Here is a 19,647-nt window from a genome sequence, read left to right as displayed (position 1 = left end):
TTTCGATTTGAAACTGCTGTTCTGTTTCGTTTCATCAAAGCAGTTTTGTTATTTCGCCATTTCACCCATAGCCTATAATGGGGAAACTCGAAACAGCCTATAGCGTTGTCATTTCTGCTCTGATTTGGATGAAACCTGCAGGAACGGTAGCCCCTACTGAAGGCATGAAGCCTGCCAAGTGTCAAGGAGATAGATGTGGGGGATTTGGGGAAACGGCACCTCAAAGTCGTGAAAGCAAAACTCATGTTACTTGTACGTGTTAAGCCATGGTGGGGTCAAAACTGGGCATGCTGGCCCCTGCTGAAGCCATGAAGCCTGCCAATGTTCAAGGTGATTGGTGCAGGGGCTTTTGGTGTGGAGAAGCAAAACTTGTAACCACTGTGTGTGTTAAGGCGCCACAGGGTGAAAGCTGCAGACCGGCTGGCGCCTGCTGAGGCCCCAAAGCCTGCTCGCTGTCGAGGCGATCGGTGCAGGGGGGAGTCTGGGTTCTGGGGCCCTGCACCTCCCAGCTGCTAACAGGCAAAACGAACATGCAGCTCAGTAACTGACCCCAAGGCAGTTCAAACAGTGCAGTTTTTCTGTCCCTCCCCCAGAGCACTGGCATTGGAAGAGACCTCAGGACAGTCACTGGCCAGCTACATTGTCAGCAATGAGAACACTTCCCTCTGCTCTTCCCCCTCCCTCTCCTTTAGTTTCTGTTTCCCTGCAGGCAAACCCAGCTTGAGCGTCAAAACTCAAAACGTAAAAATTTTCGGAACGTTTCGACTTACTTTCTTTCGTTTTGAGGCAGTTTCAAAGCTCTCAGTTTTGATGTTGGTGTTTCAAGCTCGAAGCGAGTGGGAACAGCACCGAAATGAAACTGCCGGCAAAATTTCGCGCAGCCCTGCTGGGCAAGTCTCATATCAGCTGCGGCAAGTTGTGCTGGGTCTCTGGTGCTCTGGGCTCAGTTACTGTGGCCTCGAGCCCCCGCATCACTGCAGTGGGTTGTGCCTGGTGTCAGGTTCTGGGCTCGGTTACTCTGGCCTGTGGGGGAGAAGCTCCCCCAGCACCAGAGGTGTGCCTGGGTTCTGCCACTCTGAGCTCAGCTGCTCTGGTCTGAGGGGGGAGATGGTTTCCCCGCTGCTGCAGGGGGCTGTGTCCAGTCTCAGCTGCTCTGGGCTCAGTTGCAGTGGCCTGGAGGCCCCTCATGGCTGCAGTGACTTGTACCCCGGGCTCAGTTACTCTGGCCTGGGGGTGCGTGGTGCCCCCCCTTGCATCGTTGCAGTGAGTTGTGACAGGCTCTGGGCTCAGTTACTCTGGCCTGAGAGCTCCCACCCCCATCACTGCAGTGAGTTGTGCCTGGTGTCAGCAGCTCTGGGCTCCCTCTGTCCAGCAAGGAGTTATGCCTGGGCTCAGTCACTAGCTGCTCTGGCGTGGGGGGGGGAGGGGAAGGTTCCCCCATTGCTGCAGTGAGTTGTGGCCAGGCTCAGCCATGGGCTCAATTGTTCGGGGGTGGGAAGTGCTTCCATTGCTGCAGTGAGTTGCACCCAGTCTCAGGTGTTCAGGGCTTGATTGCTTTGGCCTGGGGGTCCCCACCATGGCTGCAACAAGTTGTGCCCTCTGTCAGCTGCTCTGAGCTAATTATTTTGGCCTGGAGACCTCATGCCTGCGGTGAGCTGTGTCTGGGCTCAGGCACTCCCATCTTGGGGAGCGGGGAGGTTCTCCCCTTGCTGCAGTGAGCTGTGTTTGCTCTCAGCTGTTTAAGGTTCGATTGCTCTGGCCTGAAGATTCCTGTCACAGCTGAAGTGAGTTCTGCCTGATCTCAGCTGCTCTGGGAATGGTTGCTTGGACTTGACTTGGATGGGGGAGGCTCCTCTATCTCTGCAGTGAGTTGTGTCCAGTCTCCACCCCTCTGGGCTTGGCTGGTCTGGTCTGGGAGGATCTCCCATTGCTGTAGCAAGTTGTGCCTGGTCTCAGCTGCTCTGGGCTCAGTTAATCAGGCCTGGGTGTGTATGCATCTCATTGCTGCAGTGAGTTGCATCCAGTTTCTGCCTCTCTGGGATCAGTTGCTCTTGCCTGGTCAGGGGAAGGGAGGCTGCATTGCTGTGATGAGTTGTGCCTGGTCTCAGCTGCTCTGGCATGTAGGGGTCCCCCATGGCTGCAGTGAGCTATGTTCGGTCTCAGCTGCTTAGGCCGGCCCGGGAGGGGAGGTCCAGGGTTGCTCCCTCTGGGTTTGCTTGCCCTGACCTGTGGTTCCCCTCTCAGCCCCTCTGGTCTTGAGCTCTCTGGCCTGGGTGGTGGTGGGGAGGGAGATTTTCCCATCTGTGCAGGGAGCTGTGATCAGCTGCTCCGAGCTCCATGGCTCTGGCCTGGGAGGCCTCCATCACTGCAACAAGTTGTGCCCAGACTTAGCTGTTGTGGGCTCTTTTGCTTTGGCTTGGGGGCTCCTTCCCCATCACTGCAGTGAGTTGCATCCAGTCTCAGCCTCTCTGGCCTGGGTGGCGGGGAGGGTTTCCAATCACTACAATGAGCTGTGCCTGCTCTCAGATGCTCTGGGCTCAGCTGATCTGGCCTGGGAGCCCCCTCCCCTTTTCATCACTGCAGTGAGTTGTGCCTGGTCTCAGCTGCTCAGCTGGGACCTAGGGGGCTGAAGGAGGGGAGTGAGGGGCACTGGCTGGGTTCAGGGGACAGAGGCTGTGGGTCAGTGTGGCATAGAGGGGCTCCCCAACTAGCCACAGTGCTAGTCTCCCCACCTGCCTTTGGGTGCGCCACCCACCTGCCCTGCCTTGTTATTAGGTTGTTAATTAAGGTAGGAGGCAGCCCATTGCCCTGATGTCAGAGGGCGCTATCTGTGGCGCTGTTCCTCCCCTACACCACAGCCCGAGCCTTGCAGATGGCCTCCAGATGTCACACCACTTAGGCCTTGTTGCCAGGCCTCAGAGGCACACACATTCGCACTGCCCTCCTCTCGCACTCCACCCACTCTCACAGGGTGTCTTTCACACCTTGACAACTGCTTTTGCCTTGCTCCCTCCTGGAGTGGCGCCTTAGGCCATAGGCTTTAGCTCATTCATACCTTGGGTGGCAGACATACTGACTTTTGGGCCTCTCCCGTGAACCTCACCGCAGTAGTGGCCAGCCAATTACCTGACCGGGTCTAAGCTTGCCATGGCCCTTCCAGGGCAACTGTATACAGACTCACATGCTGGGCTCCCAGCCCTCTGGCTTCCCCTTCACTGGGGCCCCACACCGCCCCCTCACTGGGGCCGCAGGGCTTCTCTCCCCAGTGGGATGAGGTGTCTACAGCTGTGCCTGGCCCCAAATACCTCCGATGTTACCTGACTCACCCAAAGATGAGGGCTGGAGTTAAGGTGGCCCGACCTGCCTTTCACTGGGGTGGTAACTGGTATTTCCTGTGGGCTCCTGCACCACTCAGAGCCCCACCAGGCCACCCACTCCCAGCAGGGTGCAGTTTTAGGTCATGACCAGGAGCCTCCTGTCTATCCCCTACAGCTCTTGCTCTTACCTCCAGGATGTTGCATGCAGCCTTGCAGCCAGGCAGTGTTACTGTCTGGCCCACCAGCGGTGAACTGCTGTGTTTATATGGGCAACCAAGGACCTGCTGGCTGCTTGGCTCCACTCTTAAAATGGCAGGCACCAACAGTACCCTGCCACACTCAGGAGTGAGGGGCACTGTTAACCCCCTGCCCTCACAAGCTGGGGGAGCTGGAGAAATATGACCAGGTGGGCGGGGCCATGGGGAGGTGGACCTGGTTGGCAGGAGGGGTGGAGCTATAGGGGTGGGCAGGGCTGGTTGAAGTTGCAAGGATGGGGCAGGGCTTGCTGGAGGAGGTGGGGCTATGGGCTGGGGTGGGGCTGTTGGGCTGGGGGGGTGGAGCTACAGGGGTGGGGTGGAGCTACAGGGCTGGTGGGAGCCCTAGGGTTGGGTCCAAAGGAAGCAGAGCTAGAAGGGGCGGGGGGGATATGGGCTGTGGGTTGGGCTGGGTGGATGGTGGGGAGTTAGAAGGGAGGGGGCGGGGCTAGCAGAAGGGGTTTGGGTTGGCTGGAAGGGGTAGAGCTACAGGGCTGGGGGCAGGGATATGGGCTGGGGGGGCAGTTCTGGCAGGAGGGGGCAGGGCCAAGGGCATGGCATGGGGTTGAAGGCCAGGGCGGGGCTGGATGCCCTGTGCTATCTCTGTGTGACCCCCCCCCAGTTTGTCTTCATCTTGATCTCCAACCCTTGACCTCACTCTGGACCCCCAGCCCAAAGCACTTGTGAGGCTGTTGCGATCCTCTGCTCCTACTTCCTTGACTCCAGGTCTTACTTGACCTTGGACCCCACCCTGTCCCTAATTTCTGCCCCCTGCCTGAGGATATCACCATGCTTCCTGGGTGACGGGTATGACCTTCTGACTCCTCAGTCTGACCTCCTAACTCTGGACCCTCTTCCCTGACCTTTGACTCCTGCCCAAAGCACTGGTGAAGCCGTAATCAGCCTTCGCTCCTGCTTCCTTCACACCAGTTACTGCCCTTGTCCTCGGACTCCCACCCCAAAGCACATAAGGCCATTGGGGTCCTGCCTTCCCACTTCCTTGACCTCTGCAATCTCCCTTGACCCCCATACTCTGACCCCACTCCTGTTTCCTTAATGCTCGGTGCTATAACCCCCAACCTTTGACCCCGACCCTGTGTGTCCTGGCAGCCAGATGCAGGTCACAGCCCCATCCCAGTGCAGGGCCAAGGGTCATCTGGTATCATGTTTCCGACGTGTGGGTGAGGCCTACAGCCAGGGAGCAAGGCCTAGGTAGAGAGGCAGAGCCTTGTGGCTCAGGCTGAGAGGTGAAGCGTATGGGAGAGGGGCTGGGTCCTGGTGAAGGGAGTGCAGGAGCTTTGGGACATGGCCTGGCAGGTGGGTGGGGCTTTGAGGCTTGGGGGTGTGGCCCAAAGTGAAGGGCAGGGCCAGGGATCTAGAGGTGTGGCTGAGGTTGAGAGGCGTGGCCTGGATCAAGGGGGTGGGGCCATGGGGTGTCTAGCCTTGGCTGAGGGGTGGGGCCAGAGGGTACGAAGCCATGGGGCTGGGGTGTGGTTGGAAGGGTGTGGCCACAGGATTTGGGGGCAGGGCCATGGTGGCTGATTGAGGGATAGGGGCAGGGCCTGAGCTCAGGCTCTGCCCCCAGTCTGGTATTGGGCCTCCCCAGGTAAGATGAGGGGTAGGAACTCACCTTAGGGTGGGGCACCCTCAAATCTCAGCCTTTTTTCTCCCCCATAGATGGAGTTTGTCTGTGCCATCCTCTCGGCCTGGTGGCCAGACAGCTCCATGGCCCCCAGAGCAGGAGGGTGAGTGGCATTTAATCCCTCCCCCAACCCCTCCATTTGCCCGCCATCTGGGGCAGGGAGGGGCAGAGGGCTGCCTGGTTGGGATGGCAGTGCCAACCTCATGGCCACCAGGAACCAAGATGGTGTCTTCATGGGGGCTCAGTCCAACATGGCGGCTACTGAGAGCGGAGGTGGCGTCTTCTTGTGGGGTCCATCCAAGATGGCGGCCACCAGGTGTCAAGACAGCCAGCAGAGATGGCATCTGGAGCCTTCAGTCTTCTCCCTCTGCCCCTGAGGCCCCCACCCCTGCCTCCTGGAGTCTCACCCTATGGTGTCAACTTCCTGTTGGGGTGGGGGGTCAGGGGTCCTGGCACTGGAGGTGGGGGTGATGTGGGGCAGGCTTTTGTTTCCTTATTATTCATGTTTTCTTAACTAGAAAAGTCCAATTAAAGCGGGGGGCAGGTCTGGGAGCTGCCCCTAGCACCCCCAGCCCATAGGCAGCAGAAGGCCAGGGCTAATGGGGCTTATCCCCCGCTGCGCCCCAAACGGGGCTGGGCACAGTGGCTCTAGCGCCCCCGCCGTGCACTCCATCACCATTGCGCGCTGGCCCAGAATGCCCCTGTGGGAGGGAGAGGCAGGTGCACTCTGCACTGCCCCCCCATTGTATTTCTTAGTGCCACTTGAAAACAAAACACTGCCATTCCCTTTCAAGACTAGCTCAGGAGTCTTCTACTGAGGGTGGCCATTTTGGAGCTCATCATTGGGTGGCTTGTGGGTGGGTTTTGGTGGGTGGCGGGGGGAGAAGAAACGAGCTGTTGCCTGGGGGGGGTCCTCAAGCATTACACCAAAGGGTCCTTGGGTCCCCACCCCCCAGGCCTGCATACCCATGTGCCCAAAGCACCTCACTCTACAGCAGGCTTTGGTGGAGGGTGTAGGCCTCACTGGCTGTGCTGTGGTCTTGTGGGTGTCACAGCCAATAGCGCCTAGTTTTGAAGGGGCACAGACCCTCTAGGTTTTTGGGGGGGGGGGGTCATGGGAGGCTCTCCACCCCGCATTGGTTGTATTTTCTTGGCTTATATAATAAAATTTATTTCTTCCAGCTGTGGGAGGCTGTTCCATGACTTTGGATTGGCTCCCTGGGGTGGGGGGGACCCCACAACCAGCCACCATCTCCCCAAAACAAGGTAACCCCCCACCATCTCAGTAACACCCCCCCCCAGGAGGCAGAACCAGTGGGGTCCAGAGTAAATCCCCAGACCTAGGGCAACCTCTTTTATAGTATATCCTACCCCTGCCCTTTTCGGTGCCCAGCACTCCCGGGCTACAGCCCCTCCGCGGTCTTATGGTAGGGGAAGTGTATTTGCTCTCACCTCATTCCCCTAATGAGAATCCAGATGCTCCAGGGTACGAATCACCAGTGCTTTAATGACACCCCCGGCCCCTCTGCCATGGGGGGTGCGGGGTCACCCTGATTTGCCCTGTCCCATAAACACTCACAGATGCCCCAGAACTGCCCTCTCCCCCACCCCCATGTGCAGGGAGCAGCAGGGTCTGGTCCAGCCAGCAGGGGATCACCGGGGAGAGCAGAGGCTGCCCCTGAACTGGCCCCTCCCCCCTATTAGCCCTTAGGGAACCCCCTAAGTCCTGCCCCTTGGACACTACATCATGCCCCTACGCATGGGGGGAGGGGCAAAGGGGAACCCCCCCTAGAATACTGTAGTCCCACCCTCCAGGGGTTAACCCCTGCCTGTCCATGGCAGGGGCGTGTTGGAGGGGAGGGGGGGTCAGACACTGAGAAGCCAGAAGAGGAAGAAGATGGCTATGAAGAGGAAGAGCGAGTCTTGCCAGCCAGAGGGCCGGGGGCCACCAGCTGCATCTGAGGAGGGGAGGAGAGAGATGCTGTAAATCAGGGGTGAGCAAAATGTGGCCCACGGCCTGCCAGGCCAGTCTATCCAGCCCACGGTGCCCCTAAAAAATTTAGAAAATTAATATTTATCTGCCCCTGGCTGCCTGTCATGCAGCCCTCAATGGCTTGCCAAACTCAATAAGCAGCTCTCCACCCAAAAGAATTGCCCCCCTGCTGTAAACTGAGGAGGAGGCAGATGGGGCGGGGGGGGAACTAGTGCTAGTGTAGGGTGGGTGGGGGAGGGAGAGGAGCCTGGGGCATGTGGGGGTGCTCAGAAGGGGGCCCATAGGCATGTTTGCGATGGAACGGGGGGAGTCCCGGGGGTAGGGGGTCTCCAGATGTGGGGGGAACTCAGGCTGGGGTAGGGGGTCCTGAGAGTCTGCCAGCCTGAGGGCTGCCCAGAAGAGGCTGCAAGAACCCTGGGGTGGGGGTGCCAAGGGGTCCCTTACCAGCTGGTGCGTCGGGGCCCCGCAGCACGGTGGTGAAGAAGCCGAAGGGGAAGGCGCCGATGCCAAAGGCCATGTGGAAGCCGGCGTCGGGGAAGACAGGCGGTGGTGGCCCCTGCAGACACAGGGTATTAGCTGGGGGGAGGGGGCAAAAGAAGGGCAGGTGGCGGTTCTCACTCACCCCACGGCTCTCAGGCTCCGGGCGCTGCCCCCGTGGCCGTGGAGGGGTCTTCAACCTGGGCAGGGGCAGAGATGGGGCATCAGAGTGGCAGAAGCCAGATGCCCCCTGCCCCGTAAATGCCCCCCAGCCCTGTGTACCTGGGGTCCTGCTGCCCGGCGCTGCCACGCCCATACAAGGGGATGACTTTGTCGCGGCTGATGCCTGCCTTGCACACGGGGCACTCCTGCCGCTCTGGCCGTGTCTCCAGCCACTGCCCACGTGGGGGGTAGAAGAGGGGGTAAGGGACCCCCCACGAGATCCCCACCTGCTCCAGATCAGGGCCCAGGGGCAGTGGGGGATGAGGGGGAGGGGCAGGGAGGACTCACCTGGTGCAGACAAGGCCAGCTGCAAGGGGTGGGGAGTGTTATGGGGGTGGGGCTTGAGGCCCCTCCCCTTTCAACTCACTCCTAAGCCCCTCCTCCATCCACTAGGCCCCTCCCCCAATCATACCCGACCCCCACCTCCGTTCTCCCGGCACCTCCCCCAACCACATCTCACCCCTTTCCTCCCACATCCCATTCACGCCAGCCCCTCCCCCACCCATAGCTACGCCCCGCCCCCTCCCTACGCCCCGCCCTTCCCCCATCCACCCGTAGCTAGGCCCCTCCCCTGTCCCACCCCATGACAACCCCCGGCCCCGCCCCCTCACCAGTACAGGTGCCCGCAGAGCCCAATCACGGCGTCCCGGGCGGGCTCCAGGCAGATGTTGCACTCGAACGCACTCCGGTCGCGGTTTGGCACCTCGGGGCCCCCATCGGGGACCCCCGCGCCTGTCCCGGACGCCATCTTCCGCCCCACCCCCGGAGGGGAAATGCCGCATCCTTCCTTCTCAAGGGTCCCATTGGCCAGCGGGGCCGCCAATCAGCCCCGCCCCCCGCTCAATGGCCGGTGACGCTGCCTCTCAAGGAGGCTGGCGAATCTGATTGGCGGGAGGGTAGTTAGCTTCACCACCAGATGACGACTCGCCTCTGCCAGTGACTGACTGGGTGGATTGGCTGTCCATCACAGATTGCCTCACGCTCATTGGTTACTACGGCTTGGGTGCCAGCTTCTCAGCGTGTAAGATATTCACCCGCTTCCTATGGGTGCCGGCTCCCGTCAATCACGAGTAAATGACGCGTGATTGGTCGCTTCGGGGTAAGCGGGCAGGAGCGGAGAAACTCTGAATGAACAGCTCCATCATCCAATTATTAGTAGCCAGAAGTGGGGCGGGACCTCCAGGGACATGTCGGATTCTATTGGCCTGGATTCTTTCTGTCATGCTGACTGATTGGCTGAGGGGTGAGTAATTACATTGTAATTAACAAGCTCTTAGGCCAATCCCCACCCATAACGGTTCCGGACTGCTGAAGGGATTGGAGGAGCGGGCGGCGAGGGAAAGGCCCCTGATTGGCTAAGAGGGCCGGTGGGGCGGGGCACACGTGTCGTGTTGTGAAGCCCGAGGTGCGGTCAGCGGCCGGAGAGGCCGAGGCAAAATGGCCGCCCTGGAACCATGGCAACACCCTGTCACCGGAGCAACCACAGTCGGCCCCTGCCAGCCCCCTCACCATGGCAACCCCCCCTTCCCTGGCAACCAGTTCTGTCACTCCGGCAACCATCACTTGGCCTTGGTCGGTTGCCCCGTCACCATGGCACCCGCACCCCTGCTGTGTCACCATAGCGACCGCCCTCGCTTGCTACTGCCCCCAAACCTTCCGTCACCTTGGCAATTCCCCCCCACGGCCTGGGCTCGTTGCCATGGTGCCCACGTTGCCATGACAGCAGGCCCCCTTTGCCCTGGGGCCCAATTGGCCGCCCTGCCACGTTGGCATGGCAACGGTCACTCGGGGTACGGTAATCATGGCAACTGCCCCTCCCCTGGGCAGCCCCCCACTCCTGGGTGTCCCTCGAGTGTCCCCCGCCCCGTTTCTATGGCAACCAGGGCAACCCCAGGCCCCGCCCCCGGGGCAACAGGAGGGGGCGGGGCCTGGGGAAGGGGCGGGGCCTAGCGGGGGGGTCCGTAGAGGGGCGTGGCTGGGCGGCGGGGCTCGGACACGGGAGAGGGCCGACGTCACGGGGCTCGGGGGCAGCCGCGCATGGTCCCCATTGGCCGCCTCCCCCCAACCCTCCCCTCCGGCTTCCGGTGCGAAGCCCTGCCCCTTTCCGCCCCCTCCCCCCCTCCCCGAGCATCCTCCGCCGCCATGGCCCGGCCCGGCCCGCCGCCCTGAGCGCCCCCGCCCGCACCACCCGGGGCCAGGTGCGGGGGTGGATGGATGCGGGGGCTGCGGTTGGGGGGGGGTTGAGGGTGGTGACCCTGAGGGTGGGGGTGTTGGGGGAGGGAAAGCCGAGGGTGGGGGAGGGGCTGCCTGGCGAGATGGGGGGGCAGGGGCAGCCCTTTGCCCCTACCCCCCGCCAGCTCCAGGGCTCAGGGGTGTGGGTGGATGTGGGGTCCAGTGCAGTTGGGGCAACCTGGACCCCTGGGGTGTGTGTGTATGAGCATGTATCCCAGGTGCCTCAGTTCTGTGTATGTCTATGAGGGCACACGTGTGTGTGTGTCTGTGTGTGTGTGCACGTTCATGCGCACACATGTTTTGGACACACAGGTTCTGTGTGTGTGTGTGTGTTCCAGATGCCTGGGTTCTGTGTGTGTCCAGGGTGCCATGTTTGTGTGTGCACTTTTGTGCCTGATGGGTGTGTGTCCATGTCCCTGATGCCTGGGTTGTGTGTGTATGTGCGTATGGGGGGGTTTACAATTGTTCTGTGGTAACCCTGAGTGCTTGTGAGGGTCATGGGGTGTTGTGTTCGTGTGTGTGCGTGCCTCCAGAGGGGTCTGGCTTGCACATGTTTGTGATGGCTACTCCTTTGTGTGTGTGTCTGTGTGTAATGGGTTGTGAGGGATGTGGGGTTGTGTGTGCGTGCAGCTGTAATAGTTGCAGGTGCTTGTGAGGGGTACTGGGTAGGTGTGTGTGCACATATGCATGAGATGCAGGTTTGCATGTGTGTGTGTGATATAGTAGGATGGTGTTGGGAGAAATGTGTGTTACTGTCTTGGGGCTACAGCTTGTGTGTGTGTGAAGCCTGCGGGGTGTTATGCAGATATACTTTTCACCTGTGTGTATGTATCCTCACACCTGGGTTCTGTGCGCACTGGGGAGAAACAGTTCTTGTGTGTGTGGTTGTGAGCGGCTGTGTGGGGCACAGGGCACTGTGTGTCTGTGTGAGATACTTGTAGGGTGTTGTGGAGGGGTACAGTACAGGCCAGTGTGTGTGCGTGCGCGCACATGTGTGTGTGTGCATGTATATGTGAGAGAGACAGATACTTGTAGGGTGTCATTGGGGGGTACAGTTATCACGTGTGTGTGTGACGGTAATGGGGAGTTCTGGGGAACTGTGCTTGGGAGTAGAATTTGTGTGCGTGTGTGATAGTTGTGTGGGGCCTACGATACTCTGTGTGTAATGCTTGTGGGGTGTTGTTGGGGGTACAGTTCTCAACTCTTTGTGTGTGTGTGTGTATGAGTGTGATGGTAATGAGATGTTGTGAGGGATGTGGAGCACTGTGCTGGGAGGTACAAGTCTTGTGTGAGTGTGTGTGATGGTTGTGTGGGGCACAGGCTTCTTCTATATGTGTATCCTAGGTGCCTGGGTTCAGTGTATGTGTATCTATTCACATGTAGATGTGAATGTACTTGTTTGTATATTTGTGTGTGCATATGTATATGCTGGCATGTGCATGCATATATGTGTACTCGTGTGTGTCCTGGGTGCCTGGATTCTGTGTGTATGTGTTGGATGCTTGGATTCTGTGTAGGTGTCCATCCATTCACATGTGTGCGCGAGTGTGTATTCATGTGCGTATTTGTGTGTACATGAGTGTATTCATCTGTGTATGTGGCACGTGCGTGTATTTGCATTCATGTGTGTGTTTGTGCATGCATACAGGTTTCCCATGCTCCCTGTGGCCTACTATTCTACATGCCACAGCCCATGCCATAGCTGTGTGTGTAAATCCACACCATGTGCATGTGCTCACCTGCCTGCCACGTGTGCTGCCATGGCCCCTGCCCTCCTGCAGTTGTCAGGCTCAGGTTGGGGTTGAATCTGGGGCAAGACTCCCCCTCGGGTGCCGGGTGGAGTGGAGGATCAGGCGTGTGCACGCCTACATGTGTGTCAGGAGCTTCCGGCCCTGTGGCAGGGAGGCTTGTGTGTGGCACCAGGTCAGAGCATGGCAGGTGTGTGTCTGGGCATGTTGCACATGCACAGGGCTTGGGCAGGGTTCAGTTTGCTGTGCAGATGTACGTGTGTGATGAACCACAAGTACTGAGAACATTGTTCTGCATGCAGTGAGTGATATGCATTTACTCTTCCACAGTTGCGCTAGTGTATACAGTAGCGTGCACTCACTCATGTGCATGTGCACATGCACACATGCAGTGGGTTTGAGCAAATAGTGTAGCTTGGTACAGTGTGTGTGTGTTGCGGACACATGTGGCACTTCTGTGTGTGTGTGTGAGCAAATGGTAGTGTAACAGTATGCTGCAGGTGTGTTGTGCGTACACATGAGTGTTTGAGCAAGCACTGATAGCATAGGTCTGCTAATCACATGCATGCACACATACACTGAGTAAATAGTGTGTGTTGCACACAAACACATGGGTTTGAGCTAGCACTGAGCATAGAACTGCTTGTTACACACAAATGCACATACGGTGCTTGACAGATAGCAGAGATCTGCTTGTTTCACACTCACACAGCGTGTTTGAGCAAAGTATAGCTGAGCACTGTGTGGGTATGTTGGACATATGCACAATTTTGACCAAGCATTGATAGCATAGGTCTTCTTATTGGATGTGCGCGCACGCACACACTCATGCTGAGCAAATAGTGTAGCTTAGTATTTGTTTTGGACACATGCACACAAGTGTTTGAGCAAGTATTGAGCATAGATCTTGTTACACGCTTACACATGTGGTTTTTGAGCAGACATTGCTAGTGCAGGTCTGTGTCACACATGCTATGAGCAAACACTGGTAGTGTAGTTCTACTTATCGGACACATATGCACGTGCACACAATGCACACACTCAGCATGTTTGAGCATAGAGCTCGGTACACTGGGTGTGTTGCATACTCACATGCACACAAGGTTTGGGCAGGGCAAACACTAATAGCATCGATCTACCTGTTATACCCACAGCAAACAAATATTGCCAAGTTCTGCTTGTTATACTCAAACATGCGTGCACGCACACACAGTATGACCACACATGGATAGCATAGATTTGGTTGTCATGTGTGCATATGACACACACACACATGCAGGGTGTGAGCAGACACCAGCGGTATAGAGGTACTTGTCCAATGCATGCAGTGGGCAAACGATAGTGTCGTTCTGCTTGTCACATGTATACGCACGCGCGCACACGAACATACTCGCACACAAAGTGTTACAGCATACACGGATGGCAGTGTTGTGATGGTTACACATGCACATAGGTGTGTGCATGTGTGTGACCTGGACAGCTGACTTGTGTGTGCATATGTGTGATCTGGAGGCCTGGGTTCTGTGCCTGTGTCCCCATCCCACAGACAACTGGATTCTGCATGCGTGTGTGTTTCAGATCCGCGTGTGTGTTTCCCCCTGCCATTCTCTTTGTGTGTGTGTGCACATGTGCATGTGTCCATCTGTCCATGTGTCCTGGACACCTGGGTTCTTGTGTATGTTTTGGATGCCTGGGATCTGTGTGTGTGTGTCCCCAACACCTGGGTTGTGTGTGTGTTGGATGTCTAGATTTTGTGTGTGTGTGCCCCCATGTGTCCTGAACACCTAGGTTCTGTGCGTCTGTCCGTGTATCCCGAAAACTTGGGTTCTGTGTGTGTGTGCATGCATCCTGCACACCTGGGTTCTGTGCATGTGTGTCCCAGATGCCTGGGTTCTGTGCATATGTGGTGGGGGGTTAATGCAGCCCCTTTTCCTGCCTTGTGTACCACATGAACCCTCATACCTCCCCCCTGTCCCCCACAGGCAGGCGGCGGCAGGAGCATGGAGGTGTCAGCGGGTGTGTGGGCGCTGGTGCTAGTGCTGGCGCTGGTACCACTGCTCTATGAGCTGAGCGGCTCCTTTCGCTTTGTGATCAAGATGGCCTTCTACAACGGCTGGATCCTGCTGCTGGCCGCTTTTGCCCTGCCCCTCTGCGCTGTGCGCGGCCGCTCCGTCGAGAACATGAAGTCAGCCGGGGGCTGGGGGGCTCTGGACAGGCTGGGGAGGGGGCTCAGGGTCCTGTGGGAGCTTGGGGCTGGAGCTAGGGGTCCTTGAGGGAGCTAGGGAGGGGACTGGGGCCCACCAGGGAGGTGGGGAATGGTACCACTTGAGGGGCAGGAAGGGGAGCTGGGGGGCTCCAGGCAGGCTGGTTAGGGAGCTGGGGATCTTGTGGGAGTGGAGCTTGGGGTCGTCAGGGGAGTTAGGGAGGGGCTGGGGGCCACCAGGGGGGCGGAAAATGGTGGTAGGGGGCACTTGAGAAGGGGAGGGAGCTGGGAGGCTCCAGGTAGGCCAGTGAGGGGCTGGGTGCAGAGCTGGGTGTCCTCTGGGGGGCTCCAGGGGGCTGGAAATGGTGGTACGGGGCACTGGAGTGGGCAGAGGCGGCCGCTTGGGGGGTCCCCTGAGGGGCTGGGGAGGAGGTGGGGGACTCTCACAGGCAAGGGGAGGGGGCTGAGGGGGGCTCTGGGGGGCAAGAGGAGGGTTCTGGGGATCTGTTTGGGGGCTGGGGAAGGTGATGGGGGTTCCTTTGGGGGGAGTGGGCAGTGGGGTACCCTGGGGGCTGAGGGTGGGGTCCCCAGAGGGAGGTGAAGGGCAGAGCTGCTGGGGGGTGTGGGGGGCAGGTTCTTGGGGGGGGTCTCCTCTCGCGCTCACCCCACACTTGTGCCCCAGGATCCTGCGGTCCATGCTGCAGCACGTGAAGCACCTCTATGGCATCCGCATGGACGTTCGGGGCCTGGAGCACTTCGACCTCAAGGAGCCCTACGTTGTCGTCTCCAACCACCAGAGCTCCCTCGACCTGCTTGGTACGTGGGGGTGCAGCTGGGGCAAGAGCAGGGCGAGCGGGACGGGAGGAGCAGGAACGAGGCCTGGGGGGGCATCCAGGTGCCCCAGCCCCATCAGGTGGCCCTGGGTTGTGGGGCATTTGCTCCAGGTGGGTAGGGCTTGGTTCCAGGGGGCTGGAGCCAGTGGGGAAAGGGTGGAGCTTGTGTTAAGGTGGGCAGAGCTTCCTGGTGATGGGTGTGTTGGTGGCCCACATTGGGGCTTGCTAGGGGTAGGCAGGGCCATGTCTCAGGGGCGGGGCTTCCTGGAAGTGTGCAGGGTCCGCTCCATCAGGGCAGGGCCTGTAAATGTGTGGAACCAGGTCCCTGTGGGTGGGGCCTCCCAGCAGTGCGTGGAGCCAGCTAGCTCCCTCAGGGGCAGGGCCTCCCAGCAGTGGACAGGTCTGGCCTCCTTGGGGTGTGGCCAACTATTTATGGGTGGATCCAGTCCTTATGGGGGCAGGGTCATTTTGGGGAGGTGGGGCTTCCTGGCAGTGGGTGGTGCTGCATCCTATGGGGTGATGCCAACTCCCTTGGGATGGGGGGGCCTCCCAGCAATGGTTGGTTTGAGCTCCTGTTGGGCAGGGCCTTGTAGCAGTGGGTGAGACCAACTCTGCCAGGGTCAGGGCCTTGTGGGGGGGCAGCATTAACCCTGGGTGTGCTGGCCCAGGCATGATGGAGGTGCTGCCAGACCGGTGTGTTCCCATTGCCAAGCGTGAGCTTCTCTATATGGGCACTGTGGGGCTGGCCTGCTGGCTGGGCGGCATCATCTTCATCAACCGCCAGAAGACTGATGATGCCATCTCTGTCATGGCCGAGGCTGCCCGCACCATGCTACGCGAGGACGTAAGCCCCCAGGGGGGCAAGACGTGGGGGCTGGAGAGGGTCCTGGGAGGGGTCCGGGGGGGGACATGGGGGGGCTGGAGGGGTGTGGAGTGGGATCATGGCAGGTGAGGGGGGCATGTAGAGGCAGGAGGTTGGGTCATCGGGGCTGGGGTGGGGTCAGGGTGGGAGGGAGCCGTGGGGGGGCTGATGTGTGGTGTGGGTTTCGTAGGGGTGGGAGGTGCTGGGGGAGGTCTGTGGGGGGTATCTGACTCCTCCCCCCCATCACCCCTCCAGGTGCGGGTGTGGGTGTTCCCCGAGGGCACCCGCAACCACAACGGCTCCATGCTGCCCTTCAAGCGTGGCGCTTTCCACCTGGCTGTGCAGGCTCAGGTAGGGCCCTGGCCTGGGCTGGGTGATCTGTGGGGGTTGTGGGGGCTGGTATTGTGGGTGAGGTCTGGGGGGGCTGTAGGCTGTCCTTTGGGGCCTCTGTGGGGGTCCATGGGGGTACCTCCAGCTGTAGGGGAGCCATCAGGTTGTGGGAGAGGTCCATGGGGGGCTTGGGGCCACTGGGGGTGCTTTGGGGTTCCATGTGCTAGGGGAGGGTCCATGGGGCAAGCTGTGGGGCTGGTTGCCCCCCCTTGCTGGGAGGGGTAGGGCTAAGGGAAAAGGGCCAAAGCTTGGCTGGTTCCTCCCCCCTGCAGTGCCCCTTCTGGGCAGCTAGGGGATGCAGATGGGTGGGGCTAAGGGAAGCAGTTTGCGCCTGGGCTGGCAGGGCTTTGGGGTCCATGAGGGGGTCTTGGGGGATGTGGGGGGGTCTAGGGGGCCTATGGAGGTCCAGGGGGTCCAGTGGGTACTGGCTGGGGGCCTGGTGCTGAGGCCCAGAGCAGTGGGGTGCCTGGGAGGGGGTTGGAGTGCCCCTTGGGTGGGGGGAGACCCAGCTGCCTCCACAATCTCTGACCCCCACCCCCCCATCCCTGCCCCCAGGTGCCAGTGGTGCCCATCGTGATCTCTTCCTACCAGGACTTCTACAACAAGAAGGAGTGGAGGTTCACCTCGGGTGAGTCCTGGCTGGGAGGGGGGTCCATGGGCATATGGGGAGGGGGCTGTGGGGGGCCTGGGGCAGTCTGGAGGAGTGTAAAGCGTCTGGAGGGATCTCTGCGGTGTGGGGCTGGGGCATTTTGGGGGGATCTGTTAGATATTAGGGGCCATTGGGGTTGTGTGTGCAGGGGGTAGGGGCCAGGGGGGTGTTGCACCCCCTGACCCGGGCTGCCCCCGCCCCCCTGCAGGGCGGTGCCTGATCCAGGTGCTGGCGCCACGACCCACGCGGGGCATGGGCCCGGCCGACGTGCCGGCGCTGGCGGACGGGACGCGTCAGGCCATGCTGGATGCCTTCGAGGGGCTCTCGGCTGAGCTGCGCACCCGCCAGCCCCCCGCCCCCCAGTGACCACCCCTGCTGCCATGTGGTACCTCCCGATTTTTTTTCCCCCCCCCTCTATCTCCTGCCCCCCTCCATCCTGCCCATGTGGACCAATCTGCTCCCTTGGCACTACCACGGACCGATCCACTCCAGCCCGCCAGGAGGGGGGGAGCCACGAACCGACCCACGCCCGTTGGTCGTGGGGGGTGAGTCATGCCATGGACTGATCCGCTCCAGCCTTCCACTGGGGAGGGGAGGATGCTCCGTGGACTATTCCACTTGAACCTGTCACCAGGGGGTGGGTGTGTCATGGACTGATCCACTCCAGCTACAACCATGGACCAAGCCACTCCAACCTTCTGCTGTGGGGGAGATTACACCATGGACCCTTCCACTCCAACTGTGGACCAATCCACTCCAGCCTGGCACCAGGGAGAGGTTGCTTTATGGACTGATCCACTCCAGTTTCAATTGTGGACCGAGCCATTCCAGCCTGGCATGGTGGGGAGGGGGGAGGTTGCTTCATGGACCATTCCATTCCAGCTCCAACTATGGACCTATCCACTCCAACCTCCTGTGGTGGGAAGATTGAGCCATGGACCCTTCCACTCCAGCTCCAACCATGGACCAATCCACTCCAGCCTGCCCCTGGTGGGGTTTGCATCATGGACTCTTCCACTCCAGCTCCCACCGTGGACCGATCCACTTCAGCCTCCCACACAGGGGGAAGGGATTAAAAATCATGGACTGACCTACTCCAGTGTTCCATCATGGACTAACCCACTCCAGCCTTCCATGCGGGAGATTAAAATCATGGACTGATCCATTCCTGCCTATAGAAAGGAGGAGAGGATTGATGATCAGAAGCTGTGGACCAACCCATTCCTACACCCTCTGTAGGGGGAGGCATGGACCATACCATACCAGCCTCACAGCTGGGGGGGGTGTTCCTTCAGGTTGTACAATCTCTGCCTTTGTGTGAGGGAGAGCAGAAAGTCCGTTCCATGTCACGTGGCTGTGGACTGTCCCACTCCCAGGACGGGGGGGGGGGGGAGTTCGAGGAAGGACATGGAAGAGGCAACCATATTTATTTCCCCTGGGACACAATGGACTCTACCATGGGGGGCTGGGGTTGTAACCCTCTTCCTTTGCAATCTGCATACATCCTGCCCAGGAAGTGGGGCCATGGCTGCTGTAGGGCCACTCCCAGAGGTGGGAACGATAGGGGGAGGGGTGGAAATGGGGAACCCCCCCAACACAAGCCTGGGGGTGGGTCACCCTGACTGGGGTATTTTGGGGGTGAGGGGCCCTTAAGACCAGAGTCTGGGAGAGGATACAGGTGGTGACTTCTGATAGGCTGTTGAGGTCAGTCATGTAATAAAAGTATTGTTTTTGATTGACTGTTGGGGTTGGAGCCCCAATAAGGAGGTGGTTTTTGATTGGCTGTCAGGATAGAACATCAGTCAGTAAGGAGTAGGTTTCTGATTGGCCATCAGGGTAGCCAGTCAGTAAGGAGGTGGTTTCTAATTGGCTGTTGGGGCTGGCCACCCAATAAGTGTGTTGTTTCTGATTGGTTGTTAGGTTCTGTCATGCGCCAGTATTGGGTGGTTTCTGATTGGCCGTCTTAACAGGTCACTCAGTAAGAGCGGTTTCTGATTGGATGTCACGGTAGGTTCCCCTCCCGGCTCATCCCCTTCTGCCCACCCCCCCTCCAAATATAGGGATTGTTTCTGATTGGCCATTAGGATAGGTCAGCTAATAAAGAGGTGGTTTCTGATTGGCTGTCAGGTTTGGACATCTTCCTGAGATGGAGGTGGTTTTTGTTTGGCCTTCAGGGTAAGTGACCCAGTAAGGACATTCTTTCTGATTGGCTGTCAGGATAGGTCATGCACCACTAAGGTTTCTGATTGGCTGCTAGCAGAGGTCCTGACTCCCCTTCTGTGAAATGTTATTGGGAGGAAGGCTGGCAAGTGTTTCAGTTGGCCAGTTTATGATTGGCTGTCCCAATAGGTCATAGCACCCCCCAGTAGGGTGGAGGTCAGAGGTCACGACCTGTATTTATTAAAGGGGGGGAGGTGGGATCTTGCCAAACTATGGGGCCCCTCCCCCTCCCTGTGGGGGTAGGGGCAGTGGGGGGGAGGGGTGTCTGCGTGCCACGGCTCAGTCTGCTTTTAATAAACACCCTTGCGCCCACTGGGACCTCGGCCGCCATTGGTCATTTCTGGGTCCTGGGGTCGGGGCTAAGGGAAGCGGTGGGGTCTGGTTGACTCCTCCCTCTGCAGTGCCCCTTCTGGGCATTGGGGGGGCTGGAAAGGGCCTGGTTCTGGCTGGTTCCTCCCCTTGTGGGGCGGGGCTAAGGAAAGGGGCAGGGCCTGGCATGGCTTCTTTCCCTGCAGTGCCCCATGTGGGCAGCAGATGGCTGGAAGAGGAGTGGGGCCTGGGTCTGGTTGGCCCCTCCCCATACTAGGACACATAGGGCAAAGGGG

At 59.3% G+C, this 19,647-nt stretch overlaps 2 protein-coding genes across 2 annotated transcripts; one reads left to right on the top strand and one right to left on the bottom strand.

Moving 5' to 3' along the window:
• Positions 1 to 6,690: 6,690 nt before the first annotated feature.
• Positions 6,691 to 8,698, bottom strand: RNF5 (ring finger protein 5). Its single transcript, XM_090028227.1, has 6 exons — positions 8,517 to 8,698; positions 8,194 to 8,212; positions 7,966 to 8,078; positions 7,829 to 7,883; positions 7,651 to 7,762; positions 6,691 to 7,171 (listed from the first exon to the last, which is right to left on the bottom strand). The coding sequence occupies exons 1-6, from the start codon at positions 8,651 to 8,653 to the stop codon at positions 7,080 to 7,082; spliced, it is 528 nt and encodes a 175-aa protein (XP_089884353.1). The 5' UTR covers positions 8,654 to 8,698; the 3' UTR covers positions 6,691 to 7,079.
• Positions 8,699 to 9,945: 1,247 nt separating this feature from the next.
• On the top strand, positions 9,946 to 19,264 carry AGPAT1 (1-acylglycerol-3-phosphate O-acyltransferase 1). The gene is made up of 7 exons (XM_090028220.1): positions 9,946 to 10,103; positions 13,868 to 14,070; positions 14,771 to 14,904; positions 15,590 to 15,765; positions 16,039 to 16,134; positions 16,729 to 16,801; positions 17,031 to 19,264. Exons 2-7 carry the CDS (start codon positions 13,886 to 13,888, stop codon positions 17,186 to 17,188), a joined length of 822 nt encoding a protein of 273 aa, XP_089884346.1. The 5' UTR covers positions 9,946 to 10,103; positions 13,868 to 13,885; the 3' UTR covers positions 17,189 to 19,264.
• Positions 19,265 to 19,647: the final 383 nt, after the last annotated feature.

The sequence above is a fragment of the Crocodylus siamensis genome, chromosome 15, assembly GCF_052110815.1.
Source record: "Crocodylus siamensis isolate JL-2025a chromosome 15, ASM5211081v1, whole genome shotgun sequence".
Lineage (NCBI taxonomy): Eukaryota > Metazoa > Chordata > Crocodylia > Crocodylidae > Crocodylus > Crocodylus siamensis.
This window is presented reverse-complemented; position numbering and strand designations above follow the sequence as displayed.